We start from the raw sequence: 22,340 nt of genomic DNA, 5'->3' as shown, positions 1-22,340 counted from the left end.
TACCAGTGTTTTTCCCTTAGACACTTGATATCCCTTACTGGCTAAGAAGTTCAACATGGTCACAGTGTTCTCATCAGAGATTTTCTTGGAAGGACTAACATCTAGGATGCATCCACATACTGTAACACAGTGCTTTGTTTTAATTTTAATTCCCTTAAATCTTTGCCCAGGATTTCCTCAAAAATTGTAAAGGAATTTTTAAATCCTCGGGCTAAGACAAGCCAGCAGTATCGTTGATTCTGGTGGGAGTCTGGGTCCTCCCATTCAAAGGCAAAAATCTCTTTAGACTCAGGCTCAAATGGGACATAAAATAAAGCATCTTTTAAATCTAGTGCTGTCTGAAACATGCAGTCCCAGGGAGATTAGCCAGCAGGTGTAAGGATTAGGTCCTACAGGATATGGGTCTTGGACTGTTTTGTTGACAGCCCTAAGGTCTTGAACAAATCTGTACTCCCCTTTTCCTAGCTTTTGAATGGGTAAAATGTGAGTGTTACATGGGTAGCTACATGGCCCGATTATTCCTTGTTTTAAAAGTTTCTTAATTATAGGAAGAATTTTTCTTATGGCTTCTGACGTTAGGGGGCATTGTTATGTGAGAGGCCAGTGGTCTATCTGCTGTAAGTCCACCCCTACAGGTATGGCACCAGCTGCCTGTCCCATTTGTCGTTGTGTCCATACCTCTAAGTTGTCTCAGCTTAGAATGTTTGGGGAATTTCTTCCTTTTCAGGTACTGGTGTGTTTTGTAACAAGGCCATGAACTCGACCTCCCAAGTTTTGGGAACTTGGGTTTCTATTTTGTCTTGTTCCAAGTTGATTTAGGACCCTAGTTTTGATAACATGTCACCCACAAGGAGAGGAACGGGGCATTCTGGTAGATATAGAAAAGCACGTCTTAATGTTTTGGATCCTATTTCACAGGTCAAGGGCTCCAGAAACCTTCTGGTCTCTCCTCTACTGATACTCCTTTTATATCATATGTTCTATTTTGAAAGGGTTCCTTTTTGAGTATTTAACACCAGGAGTGTGGCCCCAGTATTGAGCAAAAATTCAACATGCTCTCCTGCCCCTGCTCAGGTTACCTGGGGCTCTTCTGGGGAGATGAGGATCTAGTTGCCTGGAGCCAACTGGGCAGCCCCATGGCCCCATCACATCTCATCTGTAGTCATGGGAAGTTGCCATGGCTTGGTCTTGTCTGATCTCTTCCCTCTCTTAGGTTGGTTTGGACAATCCTCATGCCCCTCCTGTCTGCAGTTGCTACTGATTAGGTCCCAACATCATTGGTAGCCTTCTGGTCCCATGGTAGGGGCTAGGGTCACTCACCAGTGGCATCTTCTTCTTCTCCCTCAGGTGACCTCCTGCAGACTGGAGGGTCATCAAAAGCAGAGTAGCTTGCCTCTGCATCTCTTGGTCATCTTTCATTTCTTCTGTCATATCTCGGGTGTTGAGCACCCTGAAGGCCACCTCCACTAACTGCACAGAACTGCTATCAGGCCCTATTGTCAGTTTTTGGAGTTTCCTACAGATATCTGGAGCACTTTGAGATGTGAACAGGTATCAAGAACCACTTATATCAGTGACACTTACCCACATAATATAACCTATAAAGGTTTACTATTATTTATTTGGTAATTTTTTATGTAATTTAATACACCCAATAAGCCTAACTAGTCTAAAATCTACCACTTTATAGAAAGAACATATTCTTTGAGAAGTCTCAGGGTCCCACCGAAGCCACCAAGAAGACTTTACTTAGGATTTGAACCTTGGGGAAATTAGTCAAAAAACATCAAGAGGTTTTAAAACACTTGGTCAAATTGGAAATAATCTTTCGTTATCCATTTAATCAAGGTGACAACAGAAAATGTCAGAGGCAAACAGAGAGAGTGAAACAGTCTAAAAAGAAGACCCTAATAGAGAGACTTCTGCCTCCTTGAGCATAGGAAATTATTTTAACGAAACATAGATTTTCTGTCTTGTAAGTAGACTCACTCAAAAATAAAGAAATTTTACCTTTGATAATCTCTTTGTCAAGAGTAGACCAAAACTTTCAGAAGATTATCCTTTTAAGAGGAAGAAAGTCAAATGTTTAATTGTTTTAACTTACTTTTGATATAGAAACTCATTTATTTAATCGAATTTGTCTTAATCTTAGTCCTCTTAACTATGTGTAAAACTCTTTTATCTGGGTTTTTACTTTCACAAACTTTCTGTCACTTGCTTCTTAGATTTAGAATTTGTTCCATGTTTTTCTTCCCTTTTTTTCTAGTACTGTAGAACAAATTTATCTTTTTTAACAAAACAAATAAAAATATCTCTAGTCTTTATGTCTTCTTTACTGAAAACGTACATTTTACTTTCCTTGAATACAAAGATGTTTCCTTACTAACTTTTAGTAGCTTTTTTTTTTTTTTGGCCAAGGAAGATTTGCCCTGAGCTAACATCTGTGCCAATGTTTCTCTATATTCTCATATGAGGGACACCTCCACAGTGTGGCTGGTGAGCAAAATAGGTCTGCCCCTGGGATCTGAACCTGTGAACCTGCACCAGCAAATTGGAGTTTGTGGAACTCTAATGACTCAGCCACAATGCTGGGCCCAAATTTAATCATATGTATTAATAGAACTTTTAGCCCTTATGGACTTTGACTGTGTTTGCAAAAACTAAGAAATAAGTAATTACATACTGTCTTTTACATTAGTATTCTGTAGCTTGGCATATTTATAAATACTTGTCATAATTTTTAGGAAGATGGTACTTCATAGTATAATCTTTTATAGAATAAGACGTGTTTACTAATAGACCTGAACATCTTTTAGTTGTTTTGTAATAAGAAGGCAAAAGTAGATGAACCTTTATCTGATATTTTATCTCTCTTAGAAATTATCTTGCTATTCAATGAATTTTTTATCATTTAATTTAATCGAGTAAAACTTCAAAGTTTTAACTTACAAAAAAGATTTTGGAACTATTCTAAATACATATGTTATAAAATATAATTATTGTTAAAATTCTATCCATAAACTCTTACCTCACTTACATTTAAGCCGTTTGTTTTTAACGATCTTGTCCAGATTACTCACAAAGTCTCTGTGTGACACCAGAGCAGTTCACCATCATTTTAAGTTGTTGTATGTACGTATATTAAATCACCATTATTGTTAAAAGTTCTCCCCAAAGCTTTTACCTTTTCAATCTATTTATTTTACCTGTTTCCAATGAATATTTAGATTGCCTATAAAAACTTTATCAATTAGACAAAATTAGCTATTATTTTAAGTTATTAGTTTTGTTGACAAATTCTGTAAGAGAGACAACATGAGTTTCTTTGACTCATAAAGGCTGTATGTTTACATTAAATCCTATGTTGATAACTCATGGACATGTCTATTTTAATTAAACCAACAGACTTAAACAAGTTTTTATTTACCAAAGATCATTTTGGATCACGTTAACTGGAAAGACATCTGTGCTAGTTTTTATCACATTTGGAAATAATTTACATAAGTGCTTATTTTAAGTCAATTAAATACACCTCCTTTAGAAATGACACAATCCAGACACACAGGCAGAGACATCTGGACAATCAGAAACAGAACTTTAAAAATTTCAGCCATGTCTCAGGAACAAAATATAAAAAAATGCTAGATCCAAGTTGTGCCTTCTTCAGATGGCTAAAGATTTGTCTTAAAGATTTTTTTTCTTTTTGCTCTAAGGATCCATTTTTACAGCTGGTTTTAAGGTCATTTTATCTTTTAGTAGTGTTTGTGTATTAATCAAAGAATGCATGCCACTGTGAGAGGTTTGGAATTCTCGCTTTTAAGGTGGACTTTTGTGGAACAAAGTTTCCCCAAAATGGCCATTACAATTTTAAAATATCTTAAAAGTTTACCTATTTTCACTGCTTAGTTTCAGATATGGAATTTTGGGGAAGCTGAAGTTGGGGAGCTCAGCAAGAGAGGAGGGAGGAGCAGCAGAGTGGGTTTCCTTTCCCCAGCACATTTGTTTATTTAGGTTTTCTTAAAGAGGCAGCACAGGATTTTTTTTTTCTTGTTTAGAAGGCTCAAAAATGAAAATAGGCAGGGCCAGCCTGGTGGCATAGTGGTTAATTCACATGCTCCCCTTCAGTGGCCAGGGATTTGAGAGTGAAGATCCCCTGTGTGGACCTACACCAATCATCAAGCCCTGCTGTGGTGGCATCCTGCATATGAAATAGAGGAAGACTGGCACAGATATTAGCTCAGGGACAATCTCCCTCACCAAAAAAAAACAATTAAAACAGACTTCCCATTGGTTGTCTAATTTTTCATGGCCCTCTTTGTCTCTAATTACATATGCAAATACATCAGTTTAAGTCAACTGAACTTGCCCCATTGTGACCAATTTAAGGTGAGGTCTCTCTTAGCATGGTTAGCTAACATTGCCTGAAGGGTGGATTTATATGTGCTCACGATCCCAACAATATAATTTAAAATATAATTAGGCAAAAGAAATGTAATCATTTTAAATAAAGCTCATCATTTTTAGCAGGTCCTGTGGAAAAGGTTAGTGCAAAGAGAAAAAAACCAAAAAAACCCTGACAGATCCAATATCCAGTAAAACAAAAACCGGGCCATGTGCTGGGAGGGCAAGTACCGTGGCCCCTTCGTGCATGAGTTCCATGACTCACCACAGATGTCTTCTCAAGTCCTGAGCCTTGTTTCTTCCACCAGCAAAAGCCAAGGTGCCCTCTCGAAGGAGGACAGTTAAGGAGACTAAGCGACCCCAGGAAGGTCCAATCTGGGAGAGGAGAGGCCAACCGAATTCTCCAGCAGGAAGTGAGGGGGAAAGAAGAACAGGGGCGTTGAGTTTCCCCAAGGACAGCTGGTAAGGAAACTGAGACAGAGAGATCCCAGAGGCCTGGAAGCCTGTCTGTTGAGGAAACAGAGGGTTATGAGGATCCTCTGCTGGGTGTGGCCAGCTACTTTGTTCCACACAGCTCAAAGGTTAACAATCAGACTGCAGGGACCTAACCCCACCTTGTACCAGTTACAAGATAAGACTCAGACTCTGAGTCCAGAGACCAGCTCCCTCTGTCACTGACACAACACAAAACACCAAAGGGCCCTCAAACGGGCTTCAAACCCCTGCAGTGACAAATTCAAATGGGCTTCAAGCCCTCACTGCCCAGTGACTAGTCAGCAGGGAAGGCTCCCGTTGGCCAGAGCCAAGCATCGGTTCTTCCAGTGTGGCCGGGTTGCGCAATCCTTCCAACCACATGGGGACTCTCACTTTCCTCAGCCAGGTCACCTCCAGACAAGGACCTGAACCCAGAAGCCAGGCTCCAAGACACGAACCTTGGGACTCGAACCCAAGGCTGAGGCTGCCTTTAACCCAAGGTTCAGGCAGCTGACTTTGTGAGACAACTTAAAGAAATAACGCTTATATCTGTGCCGTGGGGTTGGTACCACTGACCTCCAATGAGAGATTCTTGGAGCAAAATGCTCAGAGTGGCCGCTGGGTCTCCTGATGGGGAAGCAATGCCAGGCGGCAGCACCAACACCAAGAGGAGAGTCCCTCCCCCTGAGGTTCAACCTCCAGGACCATGAACGGGTTCTCCATCTGCTGGAAACCAGATGTTTGCAAGAACAGAGGGACAGAGGGCCCATCTGTCACCAATTTGTACGGGTAGTGTGGGAGCAATGTTTGTATCTGATCATTTCTTCTGAGGAGGAAGGTGTCCACCAGTGAGCGAGTGCGGAGAGGCCACAGGGCTGTACCCACAACGATTGTCCTCTACTTCTCCTCGGATGCTCCCGTTCCCCCCGACACCTGCTCTGAGACCTGGCTTCCCTGCAGGTGCCTCTTTGCTCAATGACACATCTAACAGAGGCCTCTCCTTCTCCTGCTTGAGGCTGGGTGGAAGGAATTTACTCGCACATTTAACCATTGCCACTTCCATGCCACTGGATAGCATTTCTAGCACAAGTACTTCTCGTCCCATATGGGAAGATTCCCAATCTCCAGGACCACAGAGGACCATGGCCCGAGCTGGGACCGCCCCTGCCCTTGGTTAAGGCCTCCAGTTCCCTCCTTCCCACAGTCATGCCCACACGTCCAGGTCTCAGCTCCCTTCAGGTTTCAGGGCACAGCTCATTCCTTGAATTCTACAAAGCCTTCTTGCATCTGCTCAGGCAGAGGCATCTTCTGCGCTTTCTTCCTACTGTCTTCTCTGATTGTGTTTTGTTATGGAGACTTGACTGACTACAACTTCCTGGAAAATGGATGTCTGTGAGCCCTACAGCACCAGCACCTGGGACACTGAGGATGCTTGACAGGCATTTGTCGAATTACTGGATAAATGCAATGGGAGTGCACATTGCTTTTCTGGAACAATATTTTACAGGTGTCGGTTGGGACCCTTAGTGGGTTGTGAACTCACCCAGGGCATGATAACCCTCATTAAAAGGGAGAAGAGGGCATCTCAGAGTGTATCACACAGAATGACAGAAGGTATACTTCATGAAACTTTTGTCGTTATTGTATGTGAATCTGTACTGAGAATTACAAACACTATTCTAGAAGATGTTGAAGCAATATTAGTGTAGTAAAGACTAAGTTTTTCATGGTCTAATTTAGGAAAGGCTGATGATGCATTATCCTCAGTCGTGGACATAGTGTTAACAAGTAGCATTGGTGAAGGGCAGCATTTAATAGGGTGCGTCCACCTGCTTTAGGGTGGGTGTGTCAGATTTCTTAATTGCAGGGAACGTGTGCAGCCCATTACAGCAAGCTGACACTGCATAAAATAAAGTAGCCAGAAATAGATGCTTGGCCACTTGGTTTTCTCGGCTGAACACCTTCCAATCCCCTGGGCGTTGTTTCCATCTCCTTGACATTGGTGAAACCTGAGTGCCTCTGGCCACCCAAGAGAATCTCTCAGCCCCCAGCGTCAGAGATTCAGAAAGTAAAGTGAAGGATGAAACTAAGCTCAGGTTTCTGACGTGGTAAATATTATTGGTGGTGTATATGTGATAAGAGAGTTCAATCCTAATTCTGACCAACTCCAGAGATATCTTCTGATACATAAAAGCAAAGTTCCTCAGAGACTTAGGAATTAAATCAAATTTAAATAGGAATTTAGAATATTGGCAAATACTTTGGTGTTATGATAGAGTACCAGAGAATCTTGGACTAGGAATCAGAAGCTGATGTTGTAAGTTAGCTTTGTTCCACTCTAGCTGACTAACCTTGGGTAAGCCACTTCTCTGAGCTTCATTTTCCTGGTCCAAAATAAGGACGATACTTTGCCTCTCCCACCTAATGAATGATTAGAACCTGGAATACCTTCAGGGTACTACAAGGGAAGAGCAAGTTTGTCGGGATTTAAAATGGACTGGGCTTGGAGAAATCACTTGCCCGTTGATTGACACTGAGAAGATGAATTAACTACTTTGTATGGACTGGGGCAATTAATTGCTAATTTACATCTTGTACCCTTTGACCACCTTCACCTATCCCCCAACCTCTCACCCTACCCTCAGTCCTGGCAACCACCAATCTATTCTGATTCTATGAGTTAGATTTTTTTAGATTCCACAAATAAGTGAGATCATGCAGTATCTGTCTTACTCTGTCTGACTTATTTCCCCCAGCATAATGCCCTCAAGCCTCCTCGAGGTTGTTGCAAATGACAGGATTTCATTTTCTTTATAGCTGAATAATATTCCATTGCATTATATATGCACTCTTTCTTTATCCATTCATCCATCAACGGACACTTAGGTTATTTCCATGAGTTGGCTATTGTAAATAATGCTTCAGTTAGCACGGGGGCTCAGATATCCATATATATATTCCCGAAGTAAGACAGCTCGATCAATGGTATTTCTGTTTTTAATTTTTTGAGGAACCTCCAAACTGTTTTCCATAGTGGCTGCAGCAGTTTACATTCCAACCAACACAGCACAAGGGTTCCCTTTTCTTCACATCCTCGTGAGCACTTGTTGTCTCTTGCTTTTTGATAATAGCCATTCAGATAGGTGCGAGGTGAGATCTCATTGTGGTTTTGACTTACATTTCCCTCATGATTAGTGAGGACTAATGTTGTCAAAAGACTTGTTGCTTAGCTCTCTGCTGCCTTCTCTCTTGGGTTAAGTGGACTTCTCAGTTTAAAAAGGCCTTCAGGGAAGGACTCCCTCATGTCAGGAGTCACGCAGACCACTTTTGTGACACTCCCCTGACTAGCATTGCTCTGCCAAGGCTAACTGAGCTCTTAGCAGATCCCTCAGGGAGAGTACGTCAGTCAGTCAGTCTACAGGATAAGAAGGGAAGATTTTTCTCTCCAAACTAGGAAAAAAACTGCCACTCAGCACGGCAGGATGGACAATCACTTCTCTCTATGTCCATCTCTACTCATCTCTATCACTATCATCGAGATCTAGGTCTACCTCCCTCTGAATCCAGTTTCCTCTGCAGCAAGGCTCAAAGGCTGATTAACTTGAGCGCCATCACAGAAACCAGGCAATACTTCCTGGTGTCACTCCAGGTGTGGAACAGAGGAAAGAGAGAGGAAAATAAAGCAAAAGCCTCAGAAATGGGGTAGAATGGCAACAAGTGAGGAAATTGGGAGAGATGAGAGAGGAAGCAGAAGGAACGGCCATTTACTGAACAGCTGTGTGTGCACTTTACACACCTCATCTCATTTAGTGTTCACACCAGTCCTACAAGGGACGGATCATTTTCTCTCACTGTAGAGACATGGAAAGCAGGACTCTGAGAGTTACTGCATCCATGGTTACCCTACCTGGAAGTGGCACAGCTGGGGTCTGAAGACAGGTGTGACTAGAGAGCCAACTCTGCCAGCCTGACTCTAAGAGAGAGAAGGGAGGAAATGAAAAGCAAGGGAGGAAGGAAGGAAGGGAGGAAGGGAGGAAGGGAGGAAGGAGGTATTAGAAGAGAATGGTAAGATGCCAACACAGATAACTGACTAATTGTCAGGGTCATTCGTATCATACATTGTGAGCTACATCTTTTCTAATTTTCCCGTGTGTGAGTCATATTGATTTGGAGCAATTAATAAAATTTAGTTTAGATCTCAATGTGTACTGATTAAGTGATGTCACTGAGGCTGTTATGTGCGTCTTTGGAAGCTTCCCATGGAGTTGCTGACTTCCTGGAGAAGCCTACCCATCGAATGCTCTTGAAGAGAAAGAGACGGGAAACAGCTCTGTTTCCCAGGTTGATGGTCACTAACATGGGATGGCCAGCTTATCACCTGAAGAATAAGAAAGTTCAAGGGTAGCTCCATTATGTTGATGTTTAATGATGATTTGGGACAAATTAAGATGAGATAAATTTCAGTTGTATTCCACAGTACCTACTCTGAAGAACCCAGACCCAAAACATTGATCAATTATAAAATCTAGTTCCAAAGAACAAAAAAAAGAAGATATGCTTCTTCACGAAAGGCACAATGAATTCTCAATCATCATCTTGGAGGGATGAGAAGTGGTCACCTGAGAATCTTGGGAAATAAGTGATCACGTTTGACATGGAAATTCTTCCTTGCATGCATACACATAAGCAGACAAACACTCACTCCCAGATTTTTATTTATTTATTATTTATTTATTTAAAGATTTTATTTTTTTTTCCTCCCCAAAGCCCCCCACACCCCCAGTACATAGTTGTATATTTATTTATTTTATAAAGATTGGCACCTGAGCTAACAACTGTCGCCAATCTTCTTTTTTTTTTCTTCTGCTTTTTCTCTTGAAATCCCCCAGTATATAGTTGTATATACTTTTTTAGTTGTGGGTCCTTCTAGTTGTGGCATGTGGGATGCTGTCTCAACATGGCCTGATGAGCAGTGCCATGTCCACACCCAGGATCTGAACCAGTGAAATCCTGGACCACTGAAGCAGAGCATGTGAACTTTACCACTTGGGCATGGGGCCAGCCCCCACTCCCACATTTTTAATCTATGAAAGAAGTAAGACTTGTTAGAGGAAATAGCCCCTTAGTATTTAAAACTACTTTTTCACTAGAAGTTTGCAAAGAAAGTCTTGATAATCAATTGTAAATGAAGCAGTAAGAGAAAAAAAATCAATGAATGAAGTCCACACAGTAGACAATGTGTGGGTGCCAACATTTAGTTAATGTAAAATTGTAGAGATTCTATTTTGAGCAGGAAGGGAGACCAGATTACCCATGAGACCTTTTCCAACACTGTAATACTATGAACTTGTTCAAAGGAGACTGATTTGTTGCGTCTTTCTCTACACAGACATTTTGGGAAAACACCAGCCTTGTCATTCTTCTTGTAAAACCAGCAATGGACCTGCAACCCTGTGCAATACATGTCCAAAAAGTTTGTTGGGAGCATGACAGGAGGTGGCAGAGGCCAAGCCAATGCATTGTGTCATGTATGTGAGTATCTTCACTTAAGGGGTTTGTAGGAATTGATCTAGTCCCATCACATGTTCCTATCACAGTGGCCACACTCTGGAGAAACACAGGGACCCAAATATTGACCTATAATAAAAACGGGCTTTCAAGGGACCAAAACAAAAAAGAAAAGAAATATTTCTTATCTAAAAGTATGATGAAGTTAGCAATTGACTTGGCCACAGAATAAGTTAGAGTCTCTGGGTGCCTGACATTTCTAGAGGTTCCATTGTTATTTTAAAGTGCATTAGCTGAAACAAGAGAACTTAAGGTAGAGAATTTAACTGTGGATAAACAGTCTACCTGTTACTTCCTTCTTCGTTTCTGGTACTAAATTTAGGGGAGAAAAAAACCTAAGAGCAATAACTTAACAGCTCAACAAATTAATTGCTTTATTGTCTATAAAAACAAAACATCAGAAATAACAACTTTCTTGAATTAGAGGGATATTTTATTAACATGTTACATTAACATAAGAGTTAAGAATGTTATACTCTTTCTACAATAAGAAGTTAAGTGTGTTATATATGAACCTTGTGGCAACCAATGATCAAAACTCTAATAGATACACAAAATAAAGAGAAAGGAATCCAAACAGTAAAGAAACTCATCAACTCACAATGGAAAATGGCAAGAGAAGAAAGGAACAGAGAAGAATTACCCAAACTTCTAGAAAACAATTAACAAAATGGCAATAAGAACATATCTTATTACCTAAAATGTAAATGGATTAAAAGTTCCATTGCTGAATGGATTAAAAAACAAACCTGCCTACAAGAGACATACTTCAAATCTAAAGACATTCAGAGATGGAAAGTGAAGATGGAAACAGTAGATGAGCAGAAGATAACACATTAAAAATAGGATAGGACAGGGAGCTGACTTCCCCCCTCACACTCAGGTTACAGTGGGTTAAGGACAGAGACACCAAAGAAATAGTTTTGACTCTCAAATCCTGTTTGGCCTCAAGGACTCCACCTATTTCCTCCAGAATAAACAAAGAAAGGATAGAACTAATCCTTATAAAACACTTGCACATTAAGAAGGGCAGATGGGGTGGGGATATTGATTTTGCAAATAAAAACTGTACGGGGGGGTTGCTGGCATGGGGCACTGGCAGCTCCTCATGCACCATGGCCTGTCATCATCACCATGTTGTCAGGAGAGCCTGCATTGGTTGATCCCCTTGCAAGGGAGGCAGAACCTAGTAACTAGTACTCAAGTACTAGTTAAGTGCATGGGCTCTGTGAGCAGAAAGACCCCGATTTTCTTGGGTCTTTCTAACTTGACTGTGCTTGCACACATTTTGCTTGGGTCAGTGACATAGCCTCCCCAAGCCCTGATTTTATATAACGCGTAAAAAGGCAACAGTGCCTAACTTACACCACATCTGCAAGGTGCAAGTGAGCTAATTCACACCAAGTGTCCAACACAGCAGGGACATGTGAAATGCTTGAGCGACACTAGATGGCTACGGGCCCTAGTCTTAGCTGAGAAACATCAAAATGAAAGGTAGTTAGAATTGCCTCAGAGGTTCTTATATTTAAATAAAGTAAGAGTTATGAAGTTTAAAAATAAGTGGAAGGGGTCTTTAGGTCTAATTTTTAAATTAATAATGGATATAAAGAGGTTATGATCAAGAATACAATACCTGCTCAGTAGGCTCTGGCAACACGACAGCACGTCGGTTGTGTTTTGAGGTAAGCTGGAGGCGAAGGCGTTCTCTAAAATGTGATGGCAGTTGATGTCTACAGGTGTGCTGGAGAGGATGCCTAGAAGTGGAACAGAGCACGACGGATTTTATTAATTCACAAGGTCACTGAAGTCTCCTTCTATTCATAGCTTCTCCACCATGCTGCACACATTTCACTTCACGATATGCTTAACACGTCTCTGCCTCTCAGCTCTCTGCACAGCATATGCTTCATATAAAGTTGCAGGCACCGCCCCCTGAGAGCTGTGGGCACAGGGACACAGGACACAGTGGTAGTAGTACCTGCGATGCAGCCCATCATGAAGGAAGAGATGATTCCTGCAATCAGAGCTCTCACTGCCACTGCAGAGACGTCATCCCTTCTGAAAATCAGCATAATTGCTGGGAAACATGGAAGCAGATATGAGAGGTTAATGTTGAAGCTTATTGATTAGAATTCCAAATTCCCAACCTCTGAGAATTGTTCTGGGGCTGGAGTCTCAGAGCAGCTGACTTTTCTTTTTTTAAACTTAGCTCAGCAATTCAAGATTCAAGAGCTTAGTGATGAGTTCCACATCTGGAGAAGTTCCCTGGTGTGGGAGGAAAAGCAGTTTGTCCACACCAAAAGGCCCAGAGGCTTCCATTCTCTACAGAAGAAACAAGTCCAAAGGTTCATTCAAGGGTGAACACAGCATGTTGAAGGCACAGCAAGTCAAATGCATTGCAAGGAAGGATCCCAAACATCTGCAACTCATCTGTCACCATCCACGTTTGTGCTCACAGCAGACATCACTCACTAATCACAGCATTTTCCCACTTAATTTCCATTGGACCTCAGAATCCTTCTCCAGGTGGCCATTATAAGTCTACTGGAATTGGCACATGAAGTGAAAGCCATGTGTCACCCCTGGCTGGAGAAGCACCTGTGCGTTTGGGCAGATTCTTCCCGATGTTAGCTTGGGTCTACACGGGGAACTACATTGCAGAGCAGGGATAACAAATAGACCCCAAAGGATGTACTGTTCTTACTGGGCCTTCTTTTCCTGACATGAATAATGCTACAGAGCAACATGGAGATCTGAAGCATGTTTACAGCACATCTGTTGTTGAAGAATATTATTTTTACTTACCGAGAGTCTTGATTGCTATTACTAGGGAAGTAAAATTGGCAAAGCCGCAGAGAGCGTAAGTGGCAATTGTCTCAGAACGAATCTGTAAATAAGCATAAACACACAGATGCAGACATGGTGTGACCAAGTTAGTAAATCTGACATCCTAACTGGGCTTCCTATTCTGACGACAGAATCAATAGTGACAAATAAGTGCACAGTGCACGGTGTCAAACACCTGTTGCTTCCTAGACTCTTTTTTCCATTTCCCCTTGAATTTGGATGGAGAGAAAGGGGCTGTGTGGATTCAGAGACTCCACAAAGGGCTTGGAATGGGTGGTCTTGGCCTCTACAAATGCTACTTTCTGCTTAATGACAAGTTTTAATATTCAGTGTGACCTGGCCACCTGCTACAATGTGCCAGGCACAAGACCAGCTGCTGAAGACACAAAATTGGTCCCAGAAAATATTGACATTTATTTGACAAAGATCTTATTCAGAATGTATAAAGAACTGTTGTAACTCAGTAATAAGAAGACAAGTGTCTAATAAACAAATACAGAGATTTCACAAAGGAAATGCAAATGGCGAATAAGCACGTGAGTAGATGTTCAATAGTGTTAATCACCAGGGAAATGCAGGTTAAAACAACGAGATACCACTACACATCCTCTAAAATGGCTAAAAACATGGACAATGCTAAGTGTTGGTGAGGATGTGGAGCAACTAGAGCTCTTGTACATTGTTGGTGAGAATGTAACCTGACAGCCTGTTTGTAAAATACACACATACTTGACAGCTTCTTTTGAAGTTAACATCCACTGCCTGCATGACCCAGCAGTCCACTCCTAATGAATTTTCCCAGGAGAAATAAAGACCTATGCCCACAAGAAGACTGTACATGAATATTTACGGCAGCTCTATTCCTAATAGTCCCACGTTGGAATTGACTCAAATGTTCAACAGGCAAATGAATAAACAAATTGTAGATGTCCATAAAATAGAATACTACTCTGAAATAAAAAGGAAAATAATGTAACAACATGAACGCTAAGTGAGCCCATTCATATGAAATTCTAGAAGAAGCTAAAGTAGTCTATTGTGAAAGAAAGATCAGTAGCTGCCTGGAACAGCTTTGGGGTGGAGGTGGGGGCTGTCAGCTCAGCTGGCCATGAGGAAGATTTTCTAGTTGTGGTGGAAATGTTCTACATCTTGATTGTGGTTGTCGTTACACAGGGGACACGTTTGTCAAAACTCACATGCAGACCAAAAATGGGCCTCTTTTGCATGTAAATTGTACTGCAGTAAAAAGGATATACTGTAAAAGGAATCATATCAGTAGAAAGGCAGCTCACAGCTATCACAGGAGTCCCCTCCATCTGACCGTGGGGTGTGCTTGCCTTTCTTTGCTTCTCAGCTCTGAGCAGCCCATAGGAACATTAGGTGCCCCTTGGAAGTGGGAGAATGGACTGTCCTCTCACAGGGCCATGAGAGGATGGAAGGTGAATTTGTCCAAGTGTGGGCATGGCCCTCCTTTCTCTTCTGAAGGCAAGAGGTGCTGCTCAGGCCAGATGGTTCTTTCTCAGGGTGAGGGACTGACAATGGAGGCTTGGAAGAGCCAGGGCACTTCACTGTCTGGCAAAGGCACCCGCACAGTTGAGGCAATAACTATTTTCCCCCAAATTCTGAAAATTCCATGATTTAGTTCAAAGAACAAATCAGGTCCATGTTACATTCAAAACTGGTGGTGCCTTTTTTTTCCTTTCACTAACTGGATTTTTTAAAGCTCACATTCAAGACTCAAGTGGTCATGGTAAGTTTTTGCTGAGAAAGCCCCTCTTCTTTTCCTGGTTTCTGACAACTCCTTTGTTGATGTTTTCAATCAGTGTGCATATAGCAGGCAAGGGAAACATGTTTCAAGTATTTGAGCAGTCCACTGTTTCTGGAAAAGCTCATCCTCGTCCCCTGCTCTGTCTAGTGCTTTTCATTTAGTTCAATTGGCTTCAAAAACAGGCAACTTATTAGGAGACCATGGGGAGGGAGAGGGCGTGAAGTGCTCAAGAGTCCTCTTTCTCCTTTCTGGGGAGCTGCAGAGGGGGCACACAGATGGGGCCACGTAGGGTTTTATAAGTAGAGGGAAAGGAGGCTGGGATGATTCCACTTTGTCTTTGCCCAGAAATGTGCAAGACTATGTGATGGAAAGAACTGCACTAGGAGATTAATAGTGCATCCTACAGCTCTCCTTCACATGAGCAAAGATGCCATATGTACAGGGATGGTCATTGTAGCACTACTTCCAAAAGCAAGTAATTGATAAGGGTGTTCATCAACAAGGGACTGGTTAAAATAAATTATGGTGTGCTCGCACATAGAATACAGTGTCACAGGCACCAGTATGGAAAGGCATTTGAGATATGTTATTAAGTGCAAAGAGCAAGGCCAAGAACAGTGAATATAATATGGCACAGGGAGAGGAGCTAGTGCCAGAGAAATAGGCAGGATGACTCACTTTTCCCTCTACACCTTTTTGTACTTTTTGAATTCCGTACCATGAAATGGATTGCATATAAACAAACAAACATGCAAAGTATCATCTTTAATAAAGAGAAAATGGAGTAATAAAGTGCGACATACACATTCTGACCTCTTACCTCAGATGGAGGTCAGCAGTGGGCATAAATTAATGGATAACGTGGGGTTTTTGCATCACAGACCCAGATCTTACACTTCGGTCATGTGGTGCCTTTTCCAGGAGACTACAGGGCCACCCCCACCAATTGTTGGTTGGTAAACACAAACTACAGGGACTCATCCCCATTCTGTTGATCTTGCCCCGGTCGGGCCCACCCCCAACCAGAATCAGCTCTCCTGGCCTGGCTCTATCCTCTTACTAACCTGCTCACAAACCTGCTCAGCACTGCCAGACCTGTGAGCCTGCTTTGCTCATTAACAAAACTACTTTCTCCTGGCAACTGGCAGTTGGGGATGAAAAACATTTCACTTAATTGATCCTATGGTTTACTTTTGGCAGGGAAGCAAGCTGCTTTGTGGTGGCATCCAGACACTGAGGACTTTTAGCCAAGCCCCTCTGTGTGGTCAGCTGAAGAATGAACATTTGAGAAACAGGAGACCTACAGACCCACTGTGCACATCAGATGTGTGGGTCAAATGCCCTGATTAGAACATACAAATCAGCACTCTCCTGGGGTGTACTGTTATTTAGTGTAACACATGGGAGTAAATGTGCATGTTTGGTCTGTGGGGGGCTGGAGAGTGGGGATTGTTCAGAGGTGGCCCATCTCAGTTAGAAGCTTGCACAGCATGCTTTCCCTCCCCTTTCCTTTTAAAGCCCAATATGTGCCTAAGACATTAATTCCAAATGGATTGTTTCCAGGAGTACTGCTGGGAGTCAGAAATGTTCACCATTTCCCTGGGAGTTTCCCTGTGTGCCAATTCTGTTCTTTAGGAAAATAGAAGTTGGAGACTCAGCTGCAAATATGGCCCTAGGAAGAGCCTCACCTGAGCTCCCTTATCCCATCCAAGGCCAAGGGGACATGAGCATCTCCTTGCTGGCTATTGACCTGAAGGCCTGACATAGTTCTAGGGTGCTTGTCTCAAGGTTCAGACCACAGACCCTGAGCTTCTTCTCTTCCCTCATCTTCGTGGAGAGCAGCGATTGTGTCTCACTACTTCGTTAGGATGTCCAGGCTCTAGGTTGCATTTAGGTAGTTTCTCAGAGTTCATAGAATTCCTTAAGCTGAAAGGAAGAGAGCTTACTGATCATTAGATTCTGAGCCCCACGAGGGCAGAGGCCTCATCACTTGTTCAATGCTGTGGCCTCAGTTCCTAGGTGCATTGCACACAGAAGGCATTTGATAATTGTTGATGGATTGATTCCAGTCCCAGTTCATATAACTCCGTGACTGGATCCATGGGCTCAGCAGTAAATGATCGCAGTGGTAAGTATTAGTTGTGCTTATACACAAGCACACACACACACAATGATTAATTCAACACAACTGAAAATTATGAGGTGCTATGTTCATTATGAGCTCCATGAATTCTGGGACTTGGGTCTGTTTTGTTCTTTGATTTATTCCAAGTGCCTGGCTTGACACACAGAGGCACCTGTAACTATTTGATGAGTGTATGTATGTGATAAAGAAGTGCACTGAAAAATCAAAATATTTACTCACCAACATATATTGCTGCACACCATTCACAAATTTGGGTCCGGCCTCTTTCCTTAAATCCACCAAAATCGAGAGGCGCTCATAGGCCACAAATTCAGTGAAGAATGTCTTATAACCTATGAGTTTGGAAACCATAAAGCTGTCTTGCCATTCCACTCCCATGATGAAGGAAAGGGGCATGAAGATGTAGGAGCATATCATCTACAAAAACCAAAAATAGATACTTTATTAGAGTAGTGATTTGCTCCCGTTTTTCTGCCTCACCCTCATGACAAGATTGTTCCCACCCCCTCTGTATGTCCTGTAGGCATAGAAATCCCTTCACATGCCCTTGCCCATCTATATCCATTAGGAGTCAAGGCAGGAATTGGGTCATTTGAAATAACCTGGATTCTCCAGATGGAGACAACGACTATATGATGGGGAAATGAGGGTGACAGGAGATGGAGAATGAGCTGTGGGAAGATAGGTTTGTGCTTCTGTATGAGCACACTAGGGGCAGTTAGAGAAGGCAATTCACAAACCTAGTTTATTTTTAAACAAAGACGGGCAGAAACAAAATGGAGGAAAAACATGATAGGACATACCTCAAAACTCAGCTGTGGGTAGTCAAACATGCTTCCAAACCAGGACAGCACTGCGTTCACAAAAGACAACAGGGCCACCAAGGCAATCAGATTCACAGCGACGTTTGCCACCAGGGACATGGATGAGGATGCTCCACGTGATGCGGCTTCTAGGAGATTCCTCGAATCACTTTATCAAAAAATAGCAATGAGAGAATTAATAAGGAGTTGTCAGCGGATGGACATCACAGGTGTAGATATAGGGTAATCAGAGCTCATACAGATGGAGAGACAAACTCTCAGGCCCATGCCTTGGTCAAAATACTTGCCTGGACTCCATGAAATCATGACGGGATTTATAATTACTGAGTGATGGGTGATGGGTGCATGGGTGTCTGCTATACTACTCTTTTAATTGGGGTCATTTACAATTTAAAAAATTGGGAAAAGATAAAAATACTATAGGATTTAAAAATTATATTTAACTAAATGTAGCTACCAGAGAATATTTGCAAAATATTCATGGTATAAGAACTAATAATTAAAGGAAGGTCTGAACATCCATCACCTAAGAAATGGAAGGTCACCTTCACCTTCGAGTCTCCCTCCCCCTCAGTGCCCTTCCTTAATCTCATCCTCCTTATTCTCAGAGGTAACTGACTCCCTAAAAGTTGCTCATAATTCCCTTTATTTTCAATTTCCCTATATGTCTGCATCCCTAAATAACATGTTATGTAAGTTCATACATTTGCTAACATTATAAGAGGAATCACACATATTCTATATATATATTCTTTGAAAACTTGCTTTTTCATTCACTGTTATAACTTTACCTCCATACAAACAAGGGGTGAATCTCAGAACCATGCTATTTGATGGATTTTGTTATTTAATGAAATACTTTTGAACATCCTAAATCCCATAGTCTTTTCCACCCTTTTGTCTTTGTTTTGCACAGGGCAAAAGAAAATTAACTGAAGAGGGGTTAAGGATACCTATATCACACCTGCTTTCTCTGTTATATGAGACACTTCTAGAAATGGTCATCCTGTGTTTTTGCAACAGTCTTAAATCGTGGCTAAATGAACATTACATTATATTTAAAATAAAATATCTACATTGAAGTCAAGGAAATGTACTGACATTCAGGTATTTAGAAAGGTTTTCAGCCAAAGCAATCTTGAGAAAGAAGAACAAAGCTGGAGGCATCACACTCTCTGATTTCAAACTATACCACAAATCTACAGTAATCAAAACAGAATGGTACTGGCACAAAAACAGACACAAAGATCAATGGAACAGAATAGAGGGCACAGAAACAAACCCTTGCTTATATGGTCAATTAATCTATGACAAAGGAGGCAAGAATACACAGTGGCGAAAAGACAATCTCTTTGACGAATGGTGCAGAGAAAACTAGATAGCTACATGCAAAAGAAAGAAATGAGGCCACTTTCTTACCCCATATGCAAAAATAGATTCAAAACGTATTAAAGACTTGAATGTAAGATCAGAAACCATAAAACTTCTAGAAGAAAACTTAGGCAGTCACCTCTTAGACATTGGTCTTAGCAATATTTTTAGGGATCTGTTTGCTTAGGCAAAGGCAATAAAGGCAAAAATAAACAAATGGAGTTAAATCAGGCTAAAAAGCTTTTGCACAATGAAGGAAGCCATCAACAAACTGAAAAGGCAACCTACTGAATGGGAGAAGATATTTGCAAAGGATATATCCAATTTGGGGTTAACATTCAAAATATATAAAGAACTCATACAACTCAATAGGACACAAACAAGAAATCCAATTAGAAAATGGGCAGAGGAACTGAATAGACATTTTTCCAAAGAAGACATACAGATGGTCAACAGACACATGAAAGACGCTCAGCATCACTAATCATCAGAGAAATGCAAATCAAAACTACAATGAGTTATCACCTCACACTTGTCATAAGGGCTAATATCAAAAGACAAGAAATAAGTGTTGGCGAGGATGTGAAGTAAAGGGAACTCTTGTACACTGTTGTTGGGAATGTAAATTGGTGCATCAACCATGGAAAACAGTATGGAGATGCCTCAAAAAATTAGAAATAAGGGATGGCCCTATGGCTGAGTGGTTAACTTCACAAGCTCTGCTTTGGCAGCCCAGCGTTTCACCAGTTCAACTCCTGGGCGTGGACATGGCTCTACTCATCGGACCATGCTGAGGTGGCATCCCACGTGCCACAGCTGGAAGGACCCACAACCAAAAATACACACAACTATGTAAGGGGGGGCTTTGGGAGAAAAAGGAAAAATTAAAAAATCAAAAATAAACTAAAAATATAACTACTGTACAATTCAGCAATTCTACTTCCAAGTGTTTATTCAAAGAAAATGAAAACACTAATTCAAAAAGATATATGCACTGCCATTTTCATTGTAGCATTATTTACAATAGCCAAGATATGTAAATCAACCTAAGTGCCCATCCATAGATGAATGGATAAAGAAGATTTGGTGTATATATATACCACAGAATATTATTCTGCCATAAAAAATGAAATCTTGCTATTTGTGACAACATGGATGGACCTAGAGGGTATTAAGCTAAATGAAATAAGTCAGACAAAGACAAATACTAATGATCTCATTTATATGTGGAATCTAAAAAACAAATGAATAAACATAACAAAACAAAAAACTCATAGATATAGAGAACAAAGTGGTAGTCACTGGAGGGAAGGGAGGTGGGTGAAACAGGTGAAGGGGATTAAGAGGCACAAGCTTCTACTTATAAATAAGTCATGAGGATGTAATGTACAGCATAAGGAATATAGTCAATAATATAGTAATAAATTTGCATGGTTACAGATGGTTACTAGACTTACCATGCCCATCATTTCATAATGTATATAAATGTTGAATCACTATGTTGTACTCCTGAAACTAATATTCTATGTCAACTATACTTTAGTGGGAAAAAAAAGGTTTTCAAGTTTTGAAACAAGATTTTTTGGAGTAAAGTCTAATAGTCATTGGGAAATTAAATTCACTTTAATAACATGATTCACTATGCTCTCTTTGTAAATATTTTTGCTGTTCTTTGAATGAGGACCCATCCCCCATCCCCCGGTCATTAATGAGGTGAATGTATCTCACTTACCCCATTTCCATTTTCATGGCATCCTTGATGGTTGTTTTAGGTGTTTCTGTCTCAGGCCAAAAGAGTTTAGCCACAGCCAATGACGCGGGCGCTGACATAAGTGAAGCAGCTAATAAGTGGGTGGGTGAAATCTGTGATTTTAGGAGAAAGAAGGCCAACTTAGGTTTAGTTTTTCTATTGTGTTCAGAAAGAATGGCCCAAAAGCCTCACTAGGGAAGAGAAGGGCAGGAACTGTGTCTATGCCAGAAAACAGTGTTTCTTTGGAGGCTTGGAGGAGCTCAGGGAGCCAAGTTGGCATCACCATGAGACTCAGAGGGAGGAGGGAGGAATTTGCGTGAATTGACCACATCCTGGGAGAAAAGCACACAAACCAAAGTCAGATCATTTCAGAAGAGGATCCTGTGCTGTAGGAGCTTTCACAGATCCCTCCACCTCTCTGTTGTCCTTTGGAATGTTCAAACAGTCCTGAGAGCCCATATTTCATCACATCATTGATTTAGATGGGGATGTCTGGGGCTGCAGGCATGGATACAACCCTCTCTGTCTTCCTTGTGCTCTTCTGAAAGTTTGTGCCTTTACATCGTAACACTCATTTACGCAGAGTCCCTGTGATCTGTGAGCATCTCTGCTCTCCTCACTGCAGGTCTACTTAAACTCTTTCTCCTCCCCTCCCCACACCCTTGTTTCTGGATTCTCTTCCCTTTCTTTTCAGAATTCCAGAATCAGCACCCCCTCCCCACTCCCATGCCACCCAGCACATTTCTGCAGGTGGTGTTCCCACAGTGGTGGCAGAGTGGATCATCTGGGGATCCAGTGACAGTGCTATTCCTGAGGTCTCCTTCACCCTTTTTCTCTTCCCTCTTCCTGCTCATCAACTTCCGAGGCCCCGATGAAGTGCTGGAGTGAAACGCCTATATTGTAAGAACGCCCAGTCGCCTGGGTCACAGGGCTGCTGTTGATCCCATTTCTCCCATGGGGGTTGCATCTATGTGTGACTTGTTGGCTCTGTGCTTACGGCACATGCACCAGTTACCATAAGGCTCTCCATCCCTATGCTAGAGACCACCAGCTCTCAACGGGCTGTACATTGGAAACTGAGGAGCTTTAAAAAAATACTGATGTCTGGGTCTCACCCCAAGAGATTCTGGTTTAATTACTCTGGGGGATGGGCCTGGGTATTCGGGTTTTAAAGGCTCCCAGGTGATTCTA

The 22,340-nt window shown here is 41.7% G+C and overlaps 2 protein-coding genes across 2 annotated transcripts in view; both read right to left on the bottom strand.

Annotated features, from left to right (window-relative positions):
* Positions 1 to 5,256, bottom strand: part of LOC124240771 (solute carrier family 28 member 3-like) — a 30,878-nt gene extending 25,622 nt beyond the window's left edge. Inside the window, 3 exon segments of the mRNA XM_046663880.1 lie at positions 1,389 to 1,534; positions 4,667 to 4,776; positions 5,161 to 5,256. Of these exon segments, the coding sequence (XP_046519836.1) occupies positions 1,389 to 1,534; positions 4,667 to 4,776; positions 5,161 to 5,256 (352 nt within the window).
* A 436-nt stretch (positions 5,257 to 5,692) lies between these two features.
* Positions 5,693 to 22,340, bottom strand: part of LOC124240770 (solute carrier family 28 member 3-like) — a 70,344-nt gene continuing 53,696 nt past the window's right edge. The window contains exons 9-15 of the mRNA XM_046663879.1: positions 21,132 to 21,262; positions 18,008 to 18,176; positions 17,424 to 17,621; positions 13,249 to 13,330; positions 12,422 to 12,520; positions 12,077 to 12,197; positions 5,693 to 5,891 (exon numbers count right to left, since the gene is read on the bottom strand). Coding sequence (XP_046519835.1) covers positions 5,693 to 5,891; positions 12,077 to 12,197; positions 12,422 to 12,520; positions 13,249 to 13,330; positions 17,424 to 17,621; positions 18,008 to 18,176; positions 21,132 to 21,262 — 999 coding nt within the window. The remainder of the gene's footprint in view (positions 5,892 to 12,076; positions 12,198 to 12,421; positions 12,521 to 13,248; positions 13,331 to 17,423; positions 17,622 to 18,007; positions 18,177 to 21,131; positions 21,263 to 22,340) is intronic.

This window comes from Equus quagga, chromosome 6, assembly GCF_021613505.1.
Source record: "Equus quagga isolate Etosha38 chromosome 6, UCLA_HA_Equagga_1.0, whole genome shotgun sequence".
NCBI classification, from domain to species: Eukaryota; Metazoa; Chordata; class Mammalia; order Perissodactyla; family Equidae; genus Equus; species Equus quagga.
Note: the sequence above shows the minus strand (reverse complement) of the source record. Positions and strands in the feature narration are given on the sequence as shown.